Genomic DNA, 25,243 nt, shown 5'->3' with positions numbered 1-25,243 from the left:
TATAATTTTTTTTTTTTAATATATATTTTTTTAATTAATGATTTCATTAATTTTGCCAAATTTCAGGTGAAACAAGAGCATTTTAATGGCGACATCTGTAATTAAGTACATGGGAGAAGACTGGATAACGTTAGATTTTTTTTTTGCAGGACTTCTCAAAAATGGTGGCAAGTAACAAACTTTCACTTTTGAATAAGAATTTTCCCCTCAAAAAAAAAAAAAAGGTGCAGATTCAGTTGAAGTGTTTAAGTATTTTTTTTTTCTATAAAAAATAATAATAAAAGTGGCTGTGTAGTGTTTCCATGACAACACGGTCTTTTGAAGGTGCTATAGCAAAGTTTAGGAAAGGTCTCAAACCGATGCCTTTGCTTTGTCTGCAAAGGGGAAAACAAAATAAGAACGTGAAAGGGGAGTAGTTAAGAGCCTGAAGGCAATTGGTCCCTTATGTCATTTTGTCATCCAGCTAATAATGAGGTCACTTCTAATAAGCGATATATGCCGTACTGAGCTGTCGTGCTTCAGTGCGAGAGGAAGACAGGACTAGACCGTAGCAAACCCTGCCAATCTAGGTGGAAATGGTGGTAGAGATCCAACCTTCTCGTACCGAGGTTCCTCGGCCTCAAGAACAGCATAAAGAACGAAAAAACAAGGACTAATTACGCAAAAACAAGCAAAACTAAAGTCATTCTGCACCGGGTATTAGAGATTAGATGGGAATGTCCAGAAATCTGGGTTTTTTGGGGGAGGGAGCAAACCACGTCGAGTGTCATTGTTTGCACCATTGTCAAATCTGAAAACTGAAAGCAAAAAAAGAGAGAAACCTGAAGTCAAACTGAGATGATGGAAATTAAAGAGAGAAGGGTCGGAGGAAAACATCCATTTATAGGTCAGAGTCTAGCGATGCTACTTTCCAGTTCAGGAGGCCTGCTACCGATGCACGGCAGAAGTAGCAAGAGAGTTTATCGACGGCTCAGACACCAAGTCCGTAAGCCAGGAGCCAGAAGGAAAGTAACACTGATTGCTTATCTCCTAACTGCGGCGGCGGGTCTATTCGTAGTCCATGGTTTGGATATCAGTCACAGATGGCGCTTCCGCGTTGCTCGTGTCGGGGGAGATGTCCTCTGCGTTTGGATCCTGACACAACTCTGTCTTCAAGAAGTCAGAGAGGCTGCTGATGCCCTCCTCATCACAATGGCTCTCGCTCTTATTACGAAACAGCTCGCGGGTCCTGATGCCAAGGATGCTTTTGGCATTCGGGAACGAGCCGATAGTCACATGGCCGGCGGGAGGAAGCTCCAGGAATTCTCGGCGGTTAAGCAGTAAGCTCGCTCCTTTTTCCGGGGTGGAGGTGCTGCTGCCGCTTCTGCTCGCGACCATCCGGTGGGCGGGCGACCTATTGCCATTGCTACCACCATTCACCTCCTCTTGGATGCCAACCTCGGGGACGAGAACACTTGCACTGGTGGTATAGCACCTGAAAAAGGACGTCCTTATTAAAAGTCAATATTAATATATTGGGGGGGGGGGAAAAGACCTAAAACCCCCCCAAACATCTTATGTCTTAAGTTTATGAGATGCTCAAATTTACATGTGAACCATCGACAATTCTTCTCACCTTTCCTCTGCAGCTTCCGCGGTTTCCGCTTTCTCTTCTGGACGATTTTTCGTAAGACCTTCCTTCTCGAGCCTGCTATACAGACTAAGGATTTCCCTTTCAAAGACCTGCGTTATTCTTTTCTGGGCGCTGTACCTGCTTTCTGCGGCCTGTAGCTGACCTCTGAGCAGACGAAACATTGCAAGTTAGCAGATGCCTCCTTATTTCAAAGCATTGGCTGCTCGCTATAGTCATTTGGAGCAAGTATATTTAAGCTTGTCTGGAATTTCATGGAATGTTCTTTACTATACCGACTTCCTATAAAGCAGCGCATCTCCATGAAAGCCATCCTCATTACCTTCAATACTCTGCCGTTCTCATTCCCATCCTATAGCTCTTGTCCCACATCCCCCACTTACATGGCTACACTTACAGTACCTTCCCTTTATTATTCAGTAAAAATTGTATGTCCTTTGGTGCAAACAAAATATACATGTAAAATGATCCCACTGATGGGGCATCCATTTCTGCTTTCCTAAAGTTTGGAAGGAGGTCAGTTACCTGCTTTTTGCTTTGACGTCCTCCAAGAACTTCTTCTGCTCCAAGAACAGCAGTTCCTTCTTGGCCAGCTGAGCCTCGAGCTCCACTATGCGTTTCTGGGTGAACTCCAACCTTTGACTCTGCTGAGCAACCTGACTGCGTGCCTTCTCTAGCTCCTTCCGGAAGGAGGCCTGCAGCATATCCACCTCCTGGGAAAAAAATTAAAAATGTCCCCTTTATTCATATTAGAGGAAGGTGCGTACATTCCAAAAGTTGGGGATAAAGAATAAGCGAATGAATTACCAAATTTAGCACGCAACACGTTTCAATATCATTTTGGTAGCCGCTCTTTATAGAGATGCATTTTTTTGTTTTTTTGCTGTTGCCACGTACCACCCCCCAAAGCTTTTTGTAGACTCACAACATACCTTCGTTGAGTTGGTGTGTTTATGCTGAAGCTGTTCCACATATAATTCATTCACCTCGCCCAGAATCAACAGCTGCCTGTTTAAGAACTCCATCTGATGCTGGACAGACTCGCTATTGGAGAGCTAGCAGAATAAGATAAAAGGGTTACACGGCAATGCTTTTATCATTCATGATGGCGACGGCAGGTTTTTGGTTGCTGTGGATGGCAAAGGGCGATATGCTTTATTTGCTTTTTTGGTATACAGTAAGGTCGGAGTTGCAGAGCAATATTGTGAACCAATGGAAATCCCAGGGATCCTTAATTTCTGAGAAGACACCACGGCGGGTGGATCGGGATCAAAAAACCTGCTCCAAGGTGAAAAACATGGAAACGGGGAAAAGGAGAAAGAAAGCGGCAGCAGGGAACGTACCTTCTGAGACACCTGGCTGAGCCGTAGTTCCGTATGGCACACCTTGTTGTTGGCTAATTTCAGCTCTGACCTCAGGTCTGCAATCATACTGCGGCAGTCCTCAAGCTTGGTCTGGGTAAAGATAACAGACAGTCATCTACACCACACTCTGGACACTTTGCGGTTAACACAAGCAAACCCGATGAAGCGACAATTAAGTTAATTTTTCTAGGTCATAGAAACTCGAGAGACATTTCCAGCAACTGCTCAAAACCTAGATCCTAAATCTTTAGCAGATAAGAGTCAGACAGATTTAACGAGACCATTTCAAAGCATCACGGGACATTCAGGGCCGTGCTCCCTGATCTGGCGTTCGAGGAGAGCCCCCACCTGCAGCTCCTGGCTCTGGTTGTAGTACTCCTCGCGGTCGTCCTGGAGCTGCCGGATCTGGCTGTGGAGCTGCGTGATCACAGTGTCTCGCTCCTCCTGAAGTCTCTTGTACCGCGCCTGCTCCGCAAAGAGGCTCTGCTTAAACGAATTGATGTCCAATTCTTGCATCTTTAACTGGTTCCTCTGCAAAGAACATTGAAGGTTTGTGAATCACTACAATGACCTTCAGAAAGGGAGAAGAAGGGAAACAGGTGGGGGGGGCCTCACCATAGCAGCATTCTGTTCCTCCAGTGTTGTCACCTTAATGACCTTGCGCAGAAGACGGCGATTGCGCATCGCGTGCTGCTGTCTTTTGAACCTCTCATACAAGAGTTGGTTATGGAGAAGCACCAGCTGGTTTCGAAGCGTCTGGATCTCATCTGACGGCGGGGAACCTGCCGTTAAAAATACACCAGGGCAAGATATTACACGTCGGTAATTTCCTTTTAATCCTGGACAACAACTGCACCGAGCGCTTTCTCCGAAAGAGGGGAGAAAAAAAAATTGCATTGTGTTTTCAGTTAGCCCTTTAATTTCAGGTAAACTATATACGCTGTTATTCAATCACACACAGGAGTGATGGGAGTGATAAAGGGCCATTGGAACACAGGAGTGATGGGAGTGATAAAGGGCCATTGGAACACAGGAGTGATGGGAGTGATAAAGAGTGATGAACGCCTATGAAGAGATTCCATTAAAAACCCTGTCTGCGCTGGATTTTATTGAACAAAACTGGGTTTTCTCTCAAAACAAGGACATTTGTAAGTGGCCCCAAACTTCTGAATAATCTAATCCAAGAACAGCTATTTAAAGGGGAACCACTAACAAAGTTACAGTATCACCTAGAAGTTTTAGGAATATCTGATGCTCCGTTACTACAATGGTTCTAGCGGCTTTTCGTATGCGCGGCCCTACCTTAGTTTATACAGCACTGTACTCACACTCAAGCTCAAAGAGGAAAAACAAACGAGCTAAACACATACCTCCAAAATGAGTCCAGTCAGCTGATTTGGTGGGTAAAGGCAACCTGGAAAATAAATCACAAAGAGAAATGATCTCTAATCATAGAATGTTATATTTCATTTAATATTCAGGAGGCATATGCTTAAACTCCCTGACTGTATTAGCCTCTCCCACTTCTGCTGGGTACTTGTTCCACTTATCTACCACACTCCAAGTAAAGTAAAAGTGACCAAAAGCAACAGTGGAAAGGTCGGCGTCAAGAGCGAGAGCCGAGTCAAGATGCTTCATTGACAGAACAGAAGGCATTGAATGGGATTACCCACAATGGCAAAGATCACACTCACTTGTTCAGCTCTTTGGTATGGGCATCAGCTCCCAGCTGTATCAGCCGGTCAAGCACCTCCGCAGGGGACAATGAGCTCCTCTGTTCTTCTGCCTCTTCTGGGCTACATTTTACATTCTTGCTGAGTTCATCTGTCTTCTTACAAATGAACAGGTTGGCGGTTTTGGGCAATGCCAGCTCAAACAGATGCTCGTAGGAGATTGAACTGAAGCACGCCTTACAGTGAGCCTGAGAATTGCAGGGGCTGGGAGTGAAGATGTTCCTGGAATTGGGCAAAGAGTTTGGGGCTTGTTGTTTCCCTGAGAGGCTACCATTCTCCATGCCGTTGGGTGGCTCGATGGGGGTGAACGCCTGCTTGGAGGGGTCTTGAGATCCGTTGTGGAACCTGTCTGTTGCCGACTGCTCTGAGTTGTGGGATACCCCACATGCGGCCATCTTTTTCTGAGAACCGTGGTGGCTGTCACATGGGGGACAAAACGGTGAATCGAAGCCTCCTCGTCGAATAGCTGGCTCGTGATCAATCGTGGTGAACTGAGATAGCTCCTGGGATATGGCAGCTGAGGGTGAAGAGGAGATATGGTGACAAGAGGGAAAATTAAAAAAGAAATGCACCACAGACCTGTCTTATATGTACTCCTCATCGATGCATCTTGGACCTTAGAAACATTACTCAAAATCAAATACAGTTGATGATCAGGTATTGGAAAACATGATTCCCTCCTGGTACCTGGTCATTACGGAAGTGGCTCACCAAGATCTGTGAACCCATTTATGGACTCCACATAGATCATGAGGATTCAGACGATGTTGTGCAGGTCTAATCGAAGACATTTAACAGTCCAGGAAAAAAAAAAGGAGGGCACAGAAATCCGTATTGAAGAAAAACAGACTTCACCAATAGAAAATTATTAACAAGAAAGGGTTCAGTGAGCAAAACCAAAAAGGAGTCTAAAGATGCCCCCACTGTGCCACCAAGCGATGCCCAACGTGTGAATAAAAGCCGAACGTTCTTTTTCAATCCTTATGAGAAATACTAATGTGACCCCCATCCATCCATCACCGTGAGCACAGGTGCCGCCAGCTCTCCTGCTGGTTTTATCTTTTAAGATGAAAACCTTTCAACAACAAAAACCTACCATCACCGTTCATCTTCTGTCCTGAAACAGGAGATATTATTAGACCTCATGTTGGGTAAAAGAAATAACATTTTATAAAAAGGTCCACTATCTATGGCAAGTTTCAGCAACAAGGGCCACAAACTTTGAGGACTACAATACAATCTATGGGACATCACATTGAAAGGCCATCAGAGGAAAGATTCTTTTAGGACCATACAAGGTACACAAAGATTGATTTGTTGCCAGTGCAGGTATACAAGGAATATGGCCCATCTAACAAGAGGGACTCCCATTTATTTTTACTGACCAGAGACGCAAAAGCCAAATAGTACTAAAAAGCCCGGCTCTTTCAGTCTTGTCGGAGGTTGGGGTGGAATTCAAGCAATTCATTCATCCTGCATGTCCAGAAGGACGTACCAGAGGACCCATCCAGAGGGCATGGTGGTTTTGGCCATAGTCAGCCGGGGTCTGGCTCTGCTTGTGCTGCGTTATGGCAGATTAATCAGATTCTCATTGCATCGTTACAGAAGATCTTTCTACATACAATGCAGTATCAATGTGCTGGACCATATGCGTAACCCGTGTACATGAGCCCATCTTTAAAGAAATAAACACTGGGATGATTATCAGCAGGTACAGGTGTAGTATATCAGCACAAGCGCTTAGGTTATAAAAACGGGGGAGAAAAAAATACTTGCTTTATTTTATCCATCACATTGGAAAATCAGCCATGAATAGCTGCCTCCAGGGACAGCGAGCCACTCTTTAACCCCATCCCCAAACCGTGAAACGTATATTTCACACACAGCGGATCTCACCTTCTTCTGTGTTGTTGTGGTCGGCAGCTAAAGAGCCTATGAGGTCTTGAAGCTCGCTGAGTGAAACAGTCTTGGGGGTTTCTTCTAAGGAAAAAAATACAAATTGTTTATTAATAATAATAATTAATAAAAAAAAACACACACAATATTGCCAGCATAAAAATTGATGGCCTCAAACACCAAGGAAACCCCTTTAACTATAAATGCATCGTAGTATAAGGAATTGGTATGTTCAATATGTGAGAGAATATATTATCTCCACTTCAAGTACCCCAAATCTTAGGATATTCACCGGCTAATGGAAAATCAGCAAGCGCGGTGTACGGACCCCATTATCTCACCTGGATCCTTTTCTCTTTGGACTTGCAGCTGGTTTCCCACGGACCTCTTATGATCTAAAGGTTCTATCTGTGATGACAAAAAAAAAAAAAAATAATAAAAGTCAACGTACTAACAGGATAAAGAGGGACATCCATATGGACGCCATGTTAGCTTGCCTTTTTTGGGGGAGTTGCAGTAGATTGTATGTGCAGAACATCATCATAGGTGCCAACTGGAGGAGGGGAGGTGGCTGGGGTTCCCAGAGGAGTGCCTTTTGCACCTAAGGAATAAAAATGAAGGGAAGAGGGCATTATAACGCAGGACGGACGTTTTCGAAACCATTTCGGGCAACTTGTTTCAACTCCAAAGCCTACCGGGTGTGCCGAGTGCTTTGCTGGGGGGTCGAAAGGGAGCCTGCGAACCGTCGGCAGAAGTAGCGACAGGAGAGTTGGGTGGGGTGGTCATTCCACATACACTGGAGGGGCTCCAGATAGAGTCCTAAGAACAGAGATGCAGAACACAAATGTAAGTGTATGGTATGAAATTAAAGAAAACAGATATATATATATATATATATATATATATATAATTAGGAACTTTTTAGGCAAATTAGTTTAAAATACAAAACACGTGCGCTGTGCCAAGAATGAGGTTTTGGATGATGACATCCTGACCGGCTGCTCGTGTAACATTGTAACTTTGTAAGCTTCCTTTTACTGCAAACGCATCACAACTTTCACATTAGGTAAGCCGATATGTTAATACAAGAAAAAGGCAGGTTTTTTGTTTTTTTTTACAATCAATCAATACCAAGTTTTTTTTGTGTGTGTGTTTTGGACAAAAGGTACTACACATAAATTGTAACTGCGACAGGACACTTCAGGCTCACGTTACCTAGTTCACTGGGAACGGTCCAAGAGAGCCACGATAAATTAGACATCCCTAGAGGAGACCGCATTATCCTCCTTTTCTTCAATAAGGATTTTGTGCCAATCTGTGCATTCATTGAAACCTAAGGCTTACCTGCTGCGCCTCGGCTTGCAATCGGAGGGCGTGGGTGCCAATATGGTGAAGCCGCGAGCCCTGTGTACACAGGCTGGCAGACGCAAAGGGTGTTGAAGGGTTGCTTCCTAAATGGGAAGGAGGGTAGTTGCATTAAAAAATTTTATTTAAAAAAAGGACAGATCCTCTAAATGCCGTTCGGTATGTAATCAGTCTGCTCCAAACAGACAGACTTGAACCTCCCCCCTCTCATTCTGGAAGCATAAAGCTTGGCATCCTATATTATACAGTAATAACTCTGCGGTGGAGAAAAATAAAGTTACCCACCATAATTGTTACCAACTTCGGTGTAGGGGCTGGACGCAGAATCCTGCTGTCTCTTCCAGATGCGGGTGGAATGCGGGGAGTACCCTTCCTCGTAGGACGCCTCGCACGGGTCCAGTGAGATCTTGGCACATTCGACAACGATGTCATGGGTTTCTAGCCTCTTCCATCTGGACACAAAAAACAACAAAACACGAAGGAGCCAGCCTTTAGATCAAAGGAATATCCAGAGAAATGAAAACCCTCAACTACAACCCACTGAATGCACCATTATATCCTTAGCCGTTTATAAGCAACATGAACCACGCAAAGAAATGGGGGGGGGGGGGGGTCAACAAGGGAAAGAGCCCCACTATTCCAAGAGATGGTTTGATGATGGAATCTCTGCGTATTCCAAGCTTTCGCCATGACATCATACCTGCCGGGATCGAGTTCATGGTCTTTGGAGCCAGTGACCAGTTCCGGGTGTATCCGTACATGCTCCATCATTGGCTGAAAAGAACACGCATGTATTACATACACAGCTGAATTCTTCATGTATGTTACAGGCCAAACCCCACTCGGCTTCTTACAAAACGGCACTTTATCCGATATACAGAGCTAGCTTGATCCTTGACTACAGTTTGAGCTGAAATCTCAGTGGAAGACATCATTTAGGGCCACAACCATCCCCGGCATCACTTGGAGTTCCCTGCTTTAACACAGTAGGGTTATTTATTTTATTAACTGCGTGATGAACCGGTCACATTACTCAAAATCCCAGTCGTACCTTGACTATTTCTTCGAAAGTCTCCAAGTTTTCCTTCATGCTGTAATGGGAGCGCAGGAAGGACACAAAGTTGCACGGATACATCCCATAAAGCCGGTGGAAAAGAGCGTACACGCTGGCGTGGAGATGGATCAGGCAAATCTCTGCCGCGTGGCCTGAAAAAGCGAGCGTCCGTGTTTTATGGGGAGCGAGAGAATTCACGGAGCGGAACTCATCAATCATATGGTTAATGGGTCAGATTTACTTTAAAACGGGCAAAATCCTGCATTGTGAGCTTATTCGGGCCAACACTTTGCTTTTGCTTTGGAGGGCTCGTTTGATTTCCATTTCACGTCCACTTACCGGGGTTCTTCAGGCACCAGGCCGAAAGACGTCCGTATATGTCAAAGAACTCATGGAGATACTGTTTCCCGGATTGTGGAATCATTGGCAGCACCGTTATTAGAACGAGGACGCCCGTGGTGAGAATCACGATATCTGTGTCCACCTGCAAACCAGTACAAGACATTAGTAAAATAAATTTGTAAAACAATGGAAATTGGAGTGTTTTCTGTTTAAAGGGGAACTTCAGCCGTCCTACGCATTTAATGCATATAGGATATCCTTAAATTAACTTTATTCCAGTGCAAATGCATGCAGGGGGGATTCAGAATCCCCTCTATATGTTTGCAGTTTCCAAGCAGCCAGCTCCTTGGCTTGCAGGTAATACATTAGTCCAACGCGATATCCAGGGGGCCGAGCCCCCCGATGTGCAGAAAGAACTTGCATTTGCGTGAGTGACCGGCTGATTGAGGCAATAGGTTGTCCTTAAACCCATTAAAAACAATGCATTGTGAGCATGAAGGGGTTAAACACGTGCTTTTTTTTTTTTTTTTTTTTGATGGCTGTATAAATACATTTAGAAAAACGAGCTGTACCTTCAGACACTTTATCAAGGACTGCAGGACGGTTGCTTGGGACAATTTGTGCTTCCAGGATGGCTGACGGCGAATCACATGACCAAGCAGCGCCAAGGTGGGCAGACGAGTAGCAGCTTTGCCCAAATACTCGTTTATTTTGTCCAAAAGGTGCTGTAGTGGGTGAAATGAATAAGAATTAGCAGTTCGGGTTAAATATATTTAGGAAGTTTGATAACTCCGTTAACAGCTCCAGCATAAGTTAGTTACTTGCTCCCTTTTAAATATAATTAACATCATTAACACCCCATAATATAATGTTTTCAGGCAGCTGCATATCAGCCGTTTGTATGAGGTTCTCGCTCTGTTATCTGAGCCTCGATCTACTAAACACCTGACCCCTTATCACACTGCCTGTGGGAAACAATAGAATGACTCAAATGTCCTAATCACAAAGTTGAACACTGTGACTAATGCAAGCCTATGGAGGGACAGACTTCATTAGCACTGCCATAAAGCATCCGCTCAGTGTGGTGTTTGAGCCGGGAGAGTCCCCCAAAGCATCACACACAATGTCAAGGTACGCGATCGTATCCAGGACTGTAACTAAGTGTTAAAACACACTTTTTCGCAGGGCTTCCCCCCTTTAAGTTTCTGTGAGTTGATGTCATTGCGCAGGCACATTTACCTTGTCATGCGGTTCTGGAACCATGGATAGGATTAGCATTGCTTGCTCTGAGTTGGTTTCCAGATAATGTTCCACTAGGTTATTTACCAACACGGGGGAGCGATCTGTTAGAGAGAGAGAAGCCATGATTCAGGGTTAGGAAATCAGTCCGCTCGAGGAATGGCTTTACACTAAACGTTGTATTTATCATCTTGCCGAGGGGGGGGGGCGACACACACCTGATTTGAGGTGGTCTCTTATAAGCCTATGGATGTCGTCCAGTTGCTGCAGGTCTGGAGATTCCAGCAGATGGAGATGGTCCAACACATTGGTTTGTTGAGCCATCCTGCTCTACGGTATACTTGCTGGTGACTGGAAATCGGAGGGGAAAGGTCACAGCGGGTCCCTCATCTGTGCCTCCTCCAAACTAGACCGCAAGAAAAGAAAAGTTAATTTCTACGATTAGAGGAAAAAAAAAAAGGAAACGGCTCAACAAGTTAAGCCGTTCAACGAGCAAACGGACCGATGAGAGAAGGCCATGGGGAGGAAGAAATAAAAATGAAGATCCCGGGAACAGGAAGGTGGCTTCCACCTAAGGCAAAAAATAAAAGGAAAAAAAACTGACTCCCGGAAACCCAACAGTTAGAAAAAGCAGCGAGTCCTCGGGGAGTTGCAGACACATGGTGGGTACTAGGGCTGCAACAACTAATCGATAAAATCGATAATAATCGATAATGAAATTCGTTGGCAACGAATTTCATTATCGATTAGTTGAATCGATTATTATCGATTATAAAATGAGGGTTTTTTCAGAGCAAACGCTCTGAAAAATCCCCCTCATTATATAATCCGTTTAGTCTGACTAACCGTCTCACAGCAGCAGCTCCTACTTACTCCCCCTCCCTGTAATCACTGTGACAACTGGCCCCGCCCCTTCCTTCTCCAGGCCAGAACCACATGGCTGTGACACTCAGCTAACTGTAAGTATATCTACATATATATATATATATAATGTGTATGTGTGTATAGATATATATATATATGTATATATATATATATAATGTGTATGTGTGTGTGTGTATATATATATATATATATATATATATATATATATATATATATATATATATATATATATATATATATATATATTTGGGCTACTGAAAGTTAGGGGAGGTGGGGGTTAATTTAGGGGCAGTTATGGTTAGTGGGGTGTTTAGGGTTAATTTAGGGGCAGTTGTGGTTAATTGGGTGTTTAGGGTTAATTTAGGGGCAGTTATGTTAATAGGGTGTTTAGGGTTAATTTAGGAGCAGCTGTTAATGGGGTGTTTGGGGTTAATTTGAGGCAGTTGTGGTTAATGGTGTGTTTAGGGTTAATTTAGGGGATGCTGTGGTTGATGGGGTCTTTAGGGTTAATTTAGGGGATGCTGTGGTTAAGGGGGTGTTAAGGGTTAATTTAGGGGCAGTTATGGTTAATGGGGAGTTTAGGGTTAATTTAGGGGAATCTAAATCCTGGGGGCAGTGAAGTGACATATCTGGGGGTATAAGGCATATACAGTATATAAGGCATATGTGGGGAGGGCAGTGTGGCATGTCTGGGGAGGACGGAGTGGTGTATCAGGGTGTATAAGGCATATCTGGGGGTAGAGAAGTGGCATGTCTGGGAGGCAGGGTGGCATGTCTGGGGAGGATGGAGTGGGGTATCAGGGGATATAAGGCGTATCAGGCACAGTGGCAGATGTGGGAGGCAGCGTGGAGTGGCAGATGTGGGAGGCAGCGTGGCATATGTGGGAGGCATTGTGGAGTGGCAGATGTGGGAGGCAGCATGGCGTGGCATATGTGGGGAGGGCAGGGTGGCATGTCTGGGGAGGATGGAGTGGTGTTTCAGGGGGTATAAGGCGTATCAGGCACAGTGGCATGTGGGGGGTAGAGTGGAGTGGCAGATGTGGGAGGCAGCGTGGCGTGGCAGATGTGGGAGGCAGCGTGGAGTGGCAGATGTGGGAGGCATTGTGGAGTGGCAGATGTGGGAGGCAGCGTGGTGTGGTATATGTGGGAGGCAGCGTGGAGTGCTGTGGGAGGCAGCGTGGCATATGTGGGGGGGCAGCATGGCATGTCTGGGAGGCAGCGTGGCAAGCCTGGGCTCAAATGTGCATATATTGGGGGGCTGGTTGGGAAATAAAGACAAGAAATGTATTATCAAAGTTTTTTTATTCTGCTGTTTGTATTTAACATCATTTGTTTAGTAAATTATTTTAAATAAAGGAAAAATTTACATTCATTTTTTTTATCCGATTAATCGAAAAAATAATCGGCCAACTAATCGATTATTAAAATAATCGTTAGTTGCAGCCCTAGTGGGTACCCCAAAAACCACAGCAGGATAGGCTTAATACTCTGATTACTTCAACAAGCTTTATTGATCATTGGCAATCCTCACACCAGACGCATTTCACTCTAAAAAAAGGTGCTCAATCGTAAGCAACGATAAAGGGCTTTTAATAGGAAAAGGGGTCAAGTGTAACCCAGCCGAATAATGTAAATACACCCCAGATCTAAGTATGAAACAATATGTATTACCCCCTCCCTCCCCAAATAAGAATTTGCGTATAGACAGGCACGGCGATGGTGGCTTCCGACCAAATAAAAGATCATCCCTGCGACAAATAAGGAACCCAACCGTAAAACGAACGCTTTGTCCTCCGGCCAGCAGAATCCGAGCCGATAGCTTTTTGATCATGTGACCATCGCAGCCGCGGCTTCAGCTCCTGATGGAAGAAGCCAACTGGAAGCAATGAAGGATCTGCCTTCCAGGATTCGAAGCGAGCGCACCAGATGGCGGGGAAATCCACCAGCAACATCTACAGGAGTGGATCCCCCACATAATATCCCGGTAGCCCCCCCACTTCAGAAAACGGCCGACCCTAACGGGATAATCCGCGGTGTCAATCAACCGGCAGCCAATGGAAACATACATGGCATGAGACTTTTGTTTCTTTATAGCGTCTTAAGTTCCGTTCCTCGAGCACCTTGAAGGTCGGCAATCGGGGTACTGTCCCACCAAACCAAACGTTTCAGGTCGAACGTGTACAAAGGTAACAAAGTAGTTACGACGACGCAAAATAAGAACAAGCGCCAACAGGACACTCGTTTGGGGCGTATTAATGAGTATCCTCCTGGCACCATACCGGCAGCTGACTCCGTAACCTACTGCCTGCGGTAAACAATAGAATGGCCGAGTCTTAATCACATAGTCAGACACGCTAACTTATCAAAGTCTATGAATTAATGGACTTCATTAGCATTGCCATAAAGCATCGGCTCAGCGAGGTGAAAGTCACCCAAAATATCACACAACTGATAATACAGCGCCAGGGTGGGGCGCTATTACTGCATACAGCACCGGGGGGGACTAAATCCTTTGTAACTTCTCTTTAATGGTGTTTTACAGTCCGATTATCTTCCTACCGCATGCAAAGCTTCGTCTCCATCTGTATTCCAGACACAAAAACCCCAGGACAGGAGTTGACAAACAACGGGGAGTAAGTGGAAGAGCCGAGGGGCTTTCACAACATTTTGCGTGCCGACAGTAACACCTTAGCAGGTTGTGGCTTTGTGACGCTACTCAAGCTGAAGATGACTTTCAGACCCCCCCCCGGGGCCGACGGGACGCCCATCGCTGCGATCTGCTAACTATAGCTTTCCAGGAACGGCGCGGGGATCGGAATAGACACGGAGCCGCCGTTAGCTTTTCTAACCTCGCTGCCTGCTATGAGAGACACTTAAAGACGGTGATCAGTCGGCACATTGGTAATAAATACGGGTAAAATATGGATGGCATCACAAAGGGGTCACATCGCCCGCAGCAAAGATGATTAAATCCATTAAAGAGCAGTCACTGCCAGCACATCCTCTTGCACCATTAACCCCTTAAGCACAATGCCTTACAAGCCCAGGCTTTGCCGTGAAGGAGTTAAACTCATAACACAACTGCTCACAACGTGTGCTTTTTGTTTCGAGCAAATTTAGTTTGAGAGACTATTTTACCCCAAGGAGAGAAAGATCTGTATTGATAAACATCGAATCAGTTTCCAGCCCTGTCATCTGACTACATTAATTTTAAACATGCCTCAAACCGGGTGGAAAGTCATGGGGGTCGGCTATTTCTGGTGTTTAAGATATGCCGCCGGTAGTGAAAAGGGGGGCTCTGGTTAGCATTAGCTCCGTTTCAATGTTTAAGGATTATTGAGAAGGGGAGAAATCACATACAGGGGCGGGTGGGATGGAGAGACCCCTAGTTCAGTTGCCATGAAAACTACAGATGTAGTTTTTGCCCCATGATAAGTTTTCATGCAGGTTATCATACTGCCTGAGGGAAACAATAGACTGCCTCAGTCTTAATCACCAACAAGACTCTCCGACTAATGAAAGTCTATGGAGGAAGGGACTTCGTTAGCATTGCCATAAAGCATCAGCTTAGTGTGGTGATTGAGCAGGAAAGCAACCTAAAATATCACATGACTGACAACAACGGCGGCCTGCAGATAAAGGGGGTTTATTGGAAGAAAATTAAATAGAACCAGGTTTTTTGTCAATGCCGTACGGGGGGGGGTAGTGTATTTTTCCACAAGACTTCCCTTTTCAGTTAATTCAACCACATCAGAACTTAAGATTTCTCCGTCATGAAGCGACTGACAATTTTCCTTGACAATCATTTTAAAGAAAACCCCTGAAGCTCTTTCTGAATGTCTACCGAGTGCTAGAAGCGAGCGGCCTGACGAGACTCATATCTGCTGGGTATTAAATATCCCATTATCTGCCAAAAAAAGATATAAAAAAATAAAAATATATACACACGAAGCACTCAAAAGTTTGGGGTCACTTGGAAATGTACAATAAGGTGGTGTTTGGATCCGTAACCAGAAGGATTACGTGACTTGAATCGTATTATCTGGCAGGCTGCCGCTGGGTGTCGAGTCCCCGCTGCCGTCAGCCTGCAAAGGTAATAAAAACAAGAATTCAAGTCACATAATCCTTGTCTGTCGTCACTAACGGATCCGAGCCTCATTTCTTGTACATGTTACAGGCGGTAGGAGTGCCGCGCGGTACAACAACCTATATACAACGGTACACGGCTTTCCTATACTTGAAATGGATCAGAAATCCAGCGCAAACAGGGTTAATGTTGTAAATGACTATTGTAGCTGGAAACGGCTGATTTTAATGGAATCTTCATAGGCGCTCATCACTCCTTATCACTCCCATCACTCCTGTGTCCCGATGGCCCTTTATCACTCCCATCACTCCTGTGTTCCGATGGCCCTTTATCACTCCCATCGCTCCTGTGTTCCAATGGCCCTTTATCACTCCCATCACTCCTGTGTCCCAATGGCCCTTTATCACTCCCATCACTCCTGTGTTCCGATGGCCCTTTATCACTCCCATCACTCCTGTGTTCCGATGGCCCTTTATCACTCCCATCACTCCTGTGTTCCGATGGCCCTTTATCACTCCCATCACTCCTGTGTTCCAATGGCACATTGTATTCGCTGATCCAAGTTTAAGTTTAAAAGGCTAATTGATGGTTAGGAAACCCTTTTTGTAAATATGTTACAGCCAGAAATGTCCTTGTTTTCCATGAAAACAACTGTGTGACCCCAAACTTTTGAACCGTAGTGTACATTCTCACACGCACCCCCCCGCAGCTAGCATTGTACGCGGTATTAAGTTTCCCTCCTGCCAGCAGAACCCGGTTATATATTTACTCTCAGGCATTGCATTCATCACATCCCATCAGAAGTTTTTCCAGTAATAACCCTACTGGGGTTATGCAAGGTAGTTTTTCTTTACAGAGGGGGTGATAGATAAGTGGAACAGCCTCCCAGCAGAAGTGGTAGAGGGCAATACAGTGAGGGGATTTAACCATGCATGGGATAGGCATACGGCTCCCGAATCTAAGACGAGACCAACGACTGGTTAAGGATTATCTGCAATCAAATTCTACGTATCTCGAGAGTTTGCAGACAGATCCTGTCAATCTCTTGCTGTCATGCCCAGGGGTGGCTCTGTGTATCAACGCCAATGCAAGCAGCTATTGGCCCATGGGTCAGGTGGCAATTCCGGGTAATGGGGCTGTCACCCTAATAAAACAGCACCTTTTGGGTAACTTAGGATATTAATATGGGGTACGCAAGGAACCTGGCTTAATATAACAAAAAAATAAATAAAAATAAAAGCCCCATTACCTGGCTGCCGCCTCTGCCCCCCGGGAGTACCTCCTCTCCACCCACCAGCCAGAAGCAGGACCCCTGGCTGGAATCACCGCCCCGATGCCTGTGTTTTTGTCCTCCCCAGCGAACAGCCTGTTTACCTTCCAGCTCCTCAGGGCGCCGCCATCTTGCGTCGCACCACCTCCCCTTCCGTGCTTCGCCTTCCGCCTGAGCGGTCAAAAAGTGCGACGATTGACCCGGCTCACTTCCTACTTCCAGCTGCTGTGAGCTACCTCTCTGTGGTAAAACTCGATCTCCAGCGCGTACACAACGATTTACCGACCCCGGTGTTCCGCAACAGAGAGAGATATTTAGGTCTCATATGGGCGGATGGATACAAGAGAATCCGACGTGCGACTCGTGACTGAGAGACGGGACTACATGATCCAGTGACGTCGTTGGCAGGCTATTAAATTGGCAGCTCAGGACAGGGGGTGTGTGTCATGGCTCCTGAAAGCCTCCAAGAAAAGTGTTGTTTTTGTTATTTCTTTTGCTTTTTGGGGATTTTTTTTTTTTTTTTTTTTTTTTTTGCACTAAAACCACTTTTACCCTCCCAACTCTCTGCGAGGGGCTTATAAATAAATGCTGTTAGTAGCCATCGGGTGGGCAATCATTTGGTTGCTGGGGAGCACATTTTTTTTGTCAAGTTACCATGAGCAACCGTTCATTGGTGGTCTAGGTGGTGTTGCTATGGCGACTGGTTTTCTGTATATATCTCAGGAAATACATTCACTTCCCGTTTGATAAAACACGTCTGTATATTCTCATATAATGCAAGGCCGTAGTGAGGAACGCAGAAGCCTTCAGCCGGGTTCGATGGGTTTTGTCCCAAAAATTTACAAACTAGAAGCGCAAATTATGATTTTGCGGCACCGGCTCGGGTCGCTAGAAACGCGTCGGGGTCGGTATCTAGGACGGAAGGCCGTTTCGTTCTAGAAACGTCTTCCGCTCTGTTCTAGTTCCGTTTTACAGGCTCTGATTGGATACAGCAGAATCCAAGAATGTCTTTAATGGGGTCATGCGCAGAATCCTCCATAGAAGTAACTGGTGCTCTGTTCTGTGTTTGATTCTCATCTGACAGGCACAAGGGGTTAACATATAATACAATATATACAATAAAATTGTATATATTGTATTAATACTGCTTAACAGTATATATATATGTATATATATATATATATTATGTTAAATGCCCTAAAGGAATATCCCATCTGTATTGTTTACTCCATTCTATATATATATTTATATATATATAGAACTATATATATTTATATATATATATATATCTCCTGAAAAATCATTTATTAAATCACAAATTCCTCTAGATTGCAAGCTTGTGAGCCGAGCCCTCTTTACCTAATGTATCGGCTCGTCTGTCGATTCTAGTTTTGTCAGACCCTTTGAATGTACAGACTGTAAGACGCGCTATGGAAATTGTTACTGCTATATAAATACAATATAATAATAATAATGTTGCAGAATTGAATGGCAATTTGTAACACTTATTACAGGGTTGTTAGTAAATATTTTAAATATAATTAGTTATTAAGAAGCAAAACAAAATCCTATATTTTCTGCAAATCAAGTGGTAAATATTTTCCAGGGCGAATAAAATAAATAAAAAATTACTTTCTTTGTACTTATAAACAGATTTTTGCTGCGGTGTATCCGAAAAATAACCACTTGCTCCCCCAGAGGATGGTTCTTGAACTGCAGTTTGTTTTTCTAGAAGAACAATGCAGATTAAGCCATCAAAAAAAAAAAAAATTGCCTGCTTTGCTATAGGATCTGCGTCCCTGCCTTTCCAGTTCTTTGTTCTCGGCACGTCTCTGTGCCCGGCGCTATAAATCTAGAACGTTAACGTGCTTCTGGGCCAACCATTACCTCCAGAAGCTTTAAAAAGGAATGCTTTTCTGCACGCATCTGGCGGCAAAAGTGTTAAAACTCAGTAAAAACACTTTTAGAAGCAACACGTTCGGTTGTCTTTGTGCGTCGTACTGCAATACGTCGTCTTGTAGGGGCTTGGAAACCTTATTCAAGAACATAAAATAGCGATATGGCTTGTTTTGGCTATTTGTACCTTTAATGGAGATCATTTTTTGCCAAAATACATAGAAACATAGACTCTGCGGGCAGATCGGCCCCATTCGGCCCCCGTCTAGTTTGCCTGTTTCTCCTGCTTTAAAGACTCAAACCTTAATCAGTCGTTGGTCTCGTCTTAGATTCAGGAGCCGTATGTCTATCCCATGCATGTTTAAATCCCCTCACTGTATTAATCTCTACCTCCTCTGCTGGGAGGCTGTTCTCCTTATCTACCACATCTCAGTAAAGTAAAACTGCCTTACATTCCATCTGACCCTCTACTTTTACGTTACGATCCCTTGTTCTAACATTTCTGTTTCTTTGAAATAAACTTTCCTCCTGTACTTTGTTAAATCCCTTCATGTGTTTAAATGTTTCTCTTCCATCCTTTCTCTCTTCTCTCCCATCTCCTCTCTCTACTCTCCCATCCCCTCTCTCTTCTCTCCCATCCCCTCTCTCAGTTCTCTCCCCATCCCCTCTCTCTCTCTCCCTCTTCTCTCCCATCCCTCTCTCTCTCTCTCTCCCCTCTCCCATCCTTTCTCTCTTCTTTCTCCCATCCCCTATTTCTCTCCTCTCCCATCCCCTCTCCCTCTCCTATCTCATCCCCTCTCTCTCTCCTCTGCCATCTCTCTCTCTCTCTCTCCTCTCCCATCTCTCCCTCTTCTCTCTCATCCCGTCTTCTCTCCCATCCCCTCTTTCTTCTCTCTCCCATCCCCTCTCACCCCCCTCTCTCTTCTCTCCTATCCCCTCTCTTCTCTCCGATCCTCTCTCTCTCTCTCTCTCTCTCCTCTCCCATTCCCTCCCTCTCTTCTCTCTATCCGGGTTCTCTACCTCCTTAAAAGACTTGATGTGATGAGAATGATCCTGTTAGACTGATCCTTCCATCAATCCCTTTCCATACCTTGGAACTTTCTTAATGAGCTGACCCCAAGACTCTTATTTTATTAACCATTTAATAGCCCACGAAAAAGGCTCTATTGTGGTATCATCGCTGCCAGCCCGGGCGATCTATATGAGAACCAATGCTTCTCGTGTAACTCATTTTCATGGGAAAACACAGCACGCCCTCGCCTTAAACAGTCTGGAAATAAATGATATTGATATACGGGCACCAATGCATGACAGCAAATAAAAGGTGAGTTCAGCATAGGAGAACAGGTGCGACGTGGGTGATTTCCAGGGCATGGCGCCAGGGGACCACAATTAAGTAAACTAGGCACTTCTGTAGGAAAATTTCAGCACAAAAGATAAAGATCCCACACCGTGTTACAAAAACAACTCTTTTAACACACTGTAGAAATGCACCGGCCACGTTGTATTCCTAAAATCTCTGTGCCCCTTTTTCCTCCCCTGATGTCCCTCTTTATGTTCCTGATGCCCCTTTTTGCTCCCCTGATGCCCCTCTTTATTTTCCTGAGGCCCTTTTTTCCTCCCCTGATGCCCCGCTTTATTTTCCTGATGCCCCTTTTTCCTCCCCTGATGCCCCCTCTTTATTTTCATGATGCCCCTTTTTCCTCCCCTGATGCCCCGCTTTATTTTCCTGATGCCCCTCTTTCTTCCCTTGATGCCCCCTCTTTATTTTCCTGATGCCCCTTTTTCCTCCCCTGATGCCCCGCTTTATTTTCCTGATGCCCCTTTTTCCTGTCCTGATTCCCCTCTTTATTTTTCTGATGCCCCTCTTTCTTCCTCTGATGCCCCCTTTTCTAGGAGGTCAGAATGTTTGCTGGGTATGAGGGCATCGCAGGGTTCTACGGTCCTAAAAGCCCCAATAATGTGTATAGAAACAGCAGAAAACATCCATTATTCATCACCCTCTGTTAACTGCCCTCTTTGCTCTGCTCATTCTATCACTCTATGATCTCTATGATTTTACCCCGGCTGTACTTATTCCCTGCCCCATTCTGCCTGACTCCCCCCTACTTATTCGAACTTTAAATGCTTACTAAAACACCCACCGGTACACAGAAGCTTACAGTCTATCCTCTTAAAACCCCAACGTAGCATTTGACCCCAACCGTATCCAGCCGTCGGCTGCATTTACGTCATCAGTCGGCAGCTGGCCTTAAAGCGCCGGCGCCGTCTCGTTATCGCCAGTCTGGATTTGCTCTGACTGGTCCTTCTAAACGCGGACAGTCGGGTGGTATGCTGGGGTCACATGTCCTAAAGTTTATGAGATATTTGAAAGTTATTTTAAAATCCGATTTATTGTCTCCTAACAAACGTGGCCCTTTGAGTCTACCTTCGTGCCTTGTGCTGAAGGTCTGGTCTGGTTTGCTTAGTGAAATCTGACTTAATAATACAGTAATTAAGAAGGAAATTCAATCACTACGACAAAGCTACGGTTAAGTCCAGAGCCGGCGAGAGCGAGAGGGCTGCCCACGGCGCGCTGGAACTAACTAAATATTTAAAAGACGCAGCGTGCCAAAAGGAAGCCGAGCCAAGGGAGGCCTCGGATAAACCGTTCCAGAGATGCCGGCGTATAAAACAGCCGCCCTTTAATGGACGGGTAAAATAAATGGCCTTACTAACCCAGTCGTTCCATATAATATATTAAATATACAATATATTAAATATATAATATTATATAAAAGTTATCACCTTCAACTAAACACTCCATTGTCTCTTGGACCAATATGGATATATTCATCATCCTTGTGTACACGTTATAGCTTTTTAGGGCCATCTTTGCTTTCAAACAGCTTGCCTTTGCCATTTTTTCCCCCAAATAGCTTGTTAGAGCCATTTTTTGTGCCTAAACAGGTTGCCAGTGACATCTTTGCCCCCCCCAACTTTATACCAGGTGCCAAGTGTGTGGGGGGGTTCATGAAGTTTGTCCTGCCCAATGAGCCCCTGTTATTCAGAATCAAAGCACTTGGGTGCACCTGTCTAGGCTCAGCTCCACCCCCCGGTAGCCTCTACTGAAGGGGGAAGCATACTTAAGTTTGCTTCCTGCGCTTGGTGAGTAACACTCACATTGACCTTAATGTGATCCGTGCATCGCATCATCATCATTATTATTATTATACATCATATGTATGCTACATGAAGACCGCCGTCTGGTGTAGAATGTCTCCCTATGGTCACAGAAGTCAATGCGAGTACCGTGGGTCTGTGATAGAGTATTTAACCTGAAACTGAGTAATGCGTAAAGTATGTGATGTATAGCATGGACTACACCAGATTCTCCAGACGGGGGCCGAGTGGGGCCGATCTGCCGGCAGGTTCTCCGTTTCTATCCAGGTACGTGTTTTAGATTTTTTTTCGTGGACAGAGTAAATAACAATAGCTTTTTTATGGCCAGGAGCGTAACCAAAATTCCTCTCTTTTATGCAAAGCGCCCCGGGTGCTGATTATTCACCGTTTCTTTTATGCAAAGCAGTTCCTGTGTAAAGATATCCAGTTCTAAAAACATCCCGTTTGGGGGAGATCAGCATTATTCCCACTCAACAAAGGCGAACCCCGAGCCTTAATATTGCTGATTAAGTATAAATGATTAATTAAATCTTAAAAAACGACATTTTCATACCGGCCATAGACAGGGGTCTTAATGACACTTTTTTTATGTACATTTGCGTCATTTTGGGGTTTTAAAGCCCCTCTGCTGTTGGTGGGTGGCCCCTCTGCTGTCGGTGGGTGGCCCCTCTGCTGTCGGTGGGTGGCCCCTCTGCCGTCGGTGGGTGGCCCCTCTGCCGTCGGTGGGTGGCCCCTCTGCTGTTGGTGTGTGGCCCCTCTGCTGCCGTTGGTGGGTGGCTCCTCTGCTGTCGGTGGGTGGCTCCTCTGCTGTCGGTGGGTGGTTCCTCTGCCGTCGGTGGGTGGCCCCTCTGCTGTTGGTGGGTGGCCCCTCTGCTGTTGGTGGGTGGCCCCTCTGCTGCCGTTGGTGGGTGGCTCCTCTGCTGTCGGTGGGTGGTTCCTCTGCCGTCGGTGGGTGGCCCCTCTGCTGTTGGTGGGTGGCCCCTCTGCTGCCGTTGGTGGGTGGCTCCTCTGCTGTCGGTGGGTGGTTCCTCTGCCGTCGGTGGGTGGCCCCTCTGCCGTCGGTGGGTGGCTCCTCTGCCGTCGGTGGGTGGCCCCGCTGATGTTGCAGGAAAACTGGTGTGATTGGATGAGAAGTGGGAAGGGAGCGGGGCTTGTTGCAACGCCATTCCCGCAAACCCCCGGAGAGTTCCCTTTTGTAAGAATGTGGCCCCAAAAGCAGATGTACCTTCCTTCACTTGGCTGAGTAAGAGACCCAAATCCCCAAATCACTGATTTTCATCTGGAATCCCAGTTTTGAGCTGGAAATGCCGGTCCCTGAATACTATTTTTTTTGTGGCCGGGGGAGGTCTGAGTCTTTTGGCCACCACTCCACCTTGAAGACTTCAATGATCCCGCTCCTCGGGGGCGGTGGGCGTCTTAGAAAACATGGCCCTCCCTTAGGGTTTGACCTCGGAAGGAAGAAAAGGGCTGCACCTCCTCACATGGAAGGTGCAGCCCCAGAAGAAGAATATGGATCAGGTTTCTACTGTGGCCCTTTCATCCCCGGCAACTTTCTGGCTCCAGATACCAGGACCCCTGCGGGTGGTCCTGCTGACATGGCGGGCGGCCTCGCTGATGTCAGTGGTCAGTCCCGCCGCTGTCAGTGGTCAGTCCCGTAGGCGCCAGTGGGGGGTATGTGTGTGGGGGGGTGCCGCGAGGTCGATCCCACGACCCGGAGACGCTGCGCTACACCCAGACTCTCCAGGCGAAACCCAGACAGTTCCCAGGTATCCCTGTCTTCACATGGCGACAGGGAAGCGCGAGATATTTTCAGGTTATTATTGTATGCTTTTTTTAAAATATTCCCCTCTGGAGGTTAAATATTAAATACGCGGTGTTATTAGTGTAAACACTAAGCTTCCTACCAAATTACTTGAACTTTCAAGGGTTTGCATATCAACCCTCCAAGGCAGAGCGGCGAGGGCCGGTCCCACAGGAAGAATAAAACCCGGCCGAGCCAAAGAGATACCGTGTTACTTAAAGCTGTTGTTCCACTTAGATAAAAAAATATAGCTTAAATCTTTCATTCTTTTCTTCAAGGTTTAATCACATAAGACAACACATAAACTTGGTTGGGTTTTTTTCCCGTTTCCATAGCAACAACCTATCAGTGCCTACTTTTATGCCACATGACAATTATGCATTCCCTGAAAAATTATGAAAAAGGCAACATTTTACACGATTAAAGACTTTTACAAAGGGTGTGGGCACTCAGCATTACTAGGAATGATGCGATGAATGGTGCGTTTTATTATAAAAGTGTTTAATTCAGCAGAGTTGCTGGTTTGAAGACACACCGATCGGCTCTTCGATCAGCCCACTTCTCTTGCCTTCCTTCTATGAATCTTATTTAACTGCATGAAGCTGCTATATTTGGTCCTATAGCCATATGCCTACCCCACGCTTTTTTTAATTCCCTCACTGTGTTAGCCTCTAACTCTTCTGCTAAGAGGCTGTTCCGTGTATCTACCACCCTACTTTGTCTAATAATATTAGACAAAGAAAACTTGGAAACGGTATGAGGTTCTATGTGGACATACAGAGACCTTTACTTGAGAGGTAAACTTATTAGCAGAAAACTTTTATCCGTAATACATGGGAGATGTTGTGTATGACAACGAATGGCCACTAGGTGGCATGTTTGAGTATTGAGCAAGATATTAGACAAGAACCTAATACAATCATTATTTATTGATACATATATCAACATCATATCATAATCATATCAACATCATATCATAATCATATCAATATCATATCATAATCATATCAACATCATATCATAATCATATCAACATCATATCATAATCATATCAATATCATATCATAATCATATCAATATCATATGACCATTTTATATATCTTTTTGGGAAAATAGAGACAAAACTTCACAATAATATGACCTTCTGAAATCTGTCAGACTCAAATAGGTTTGAACAATATATATTCTCAAAAATATGGATAACGTTAAATAGAATATCTAATATGAAGACCCTGTAAAATGTTATATTCCACTGATTTATATATATATATATATATATATATATATATATATATCAATACATAACTATATCATAGGAGGAGTCTGAATGTTAGACTTAACATAAGTTATGTTACTTAGTGGGTGGTGGATAAGTGGAACAGCCTCCCAGCAGAAGTGGTAGAGGCTAATACAGTAAGGGGATTTAAACATGCATGGGATAGACATACGGCTCCTGAATCTAGGAGGTGACCAACGATTGATTGAGTCTTTACAACAAGAAAGATGGGCGACTAGACGG

The 25,243-nt window shown here is 45.0% G+C and overlaps 1 protein-coding gene across 1 annotated transcript; it reads right to left on the bottom strand.

The window, feature by feature from the left end:
* Positions 1 to 799: 799 nt before the first annotated feature.
* Positions 800 to 17,001, bottom strand: TSC1 (TSC complex subunit 1). The gene is made up of 22 exons (XM_053473289.1): positions 16,970 to 17,001; positions 10,842 to 11,029; positions 10,624 to 10,727; positions 9,957 to 10,109; positions 9,382 to 9,526; positions 9,040 to 9,194; positions 8,689 to 8,762; positions 8,274 to 8,440; positions 7,968 to 8,074; positions 7,319 to 7,442; positions 7,121 to 7,224; positions 6,965 to 7,073; positions 6,624 to 6,707; positions 4,689 to 5,244; positions 4,365 to 4,408; positions 3,610 to 3,776; positions 3,343 to 3,525; positions 2,974 to 3,084; positions 2,563 to 2,685; positions 2,156 to 2,343; positions 1,616 to 1,777; positions 800 to 1,474 (listed from the first exon to the last, which is right to left on the bottom strand). Exons 2-22 carry the CDS (start codon positions 10,945 to 10,947, stop codon positions 1,048 to 1,050), a joined length of 3,393 nt encoding a protein of 1,130 aa, XP_053329264.1. The 5' UTR covers positions 10,948 to 11,029; positions 16,970 to 17,001; the 3' UTR covers positions 800 to 1,047.
* Between the last annotated feature and the right edge of the window lie 8,242 nt (positions 17,002 to 25,243).

Source organism: Spea bombifrons, chromosome 8 (assembly GCF_027358695.1).
Source record: "Spea bombifrons isolate aSpeBom1 chromosome 8, aSpeBom1.2.pri, whole genome shotgun sequence".
Lineage (NCBI taxonomy): Eukaryota > Metazoa > Chordata > Amphibia > Anura > Pelobatidae > Spea > Spea bombifrons.
This window is presented reverse-complemented; position numbering and strand designations above follow the sequence as displayed.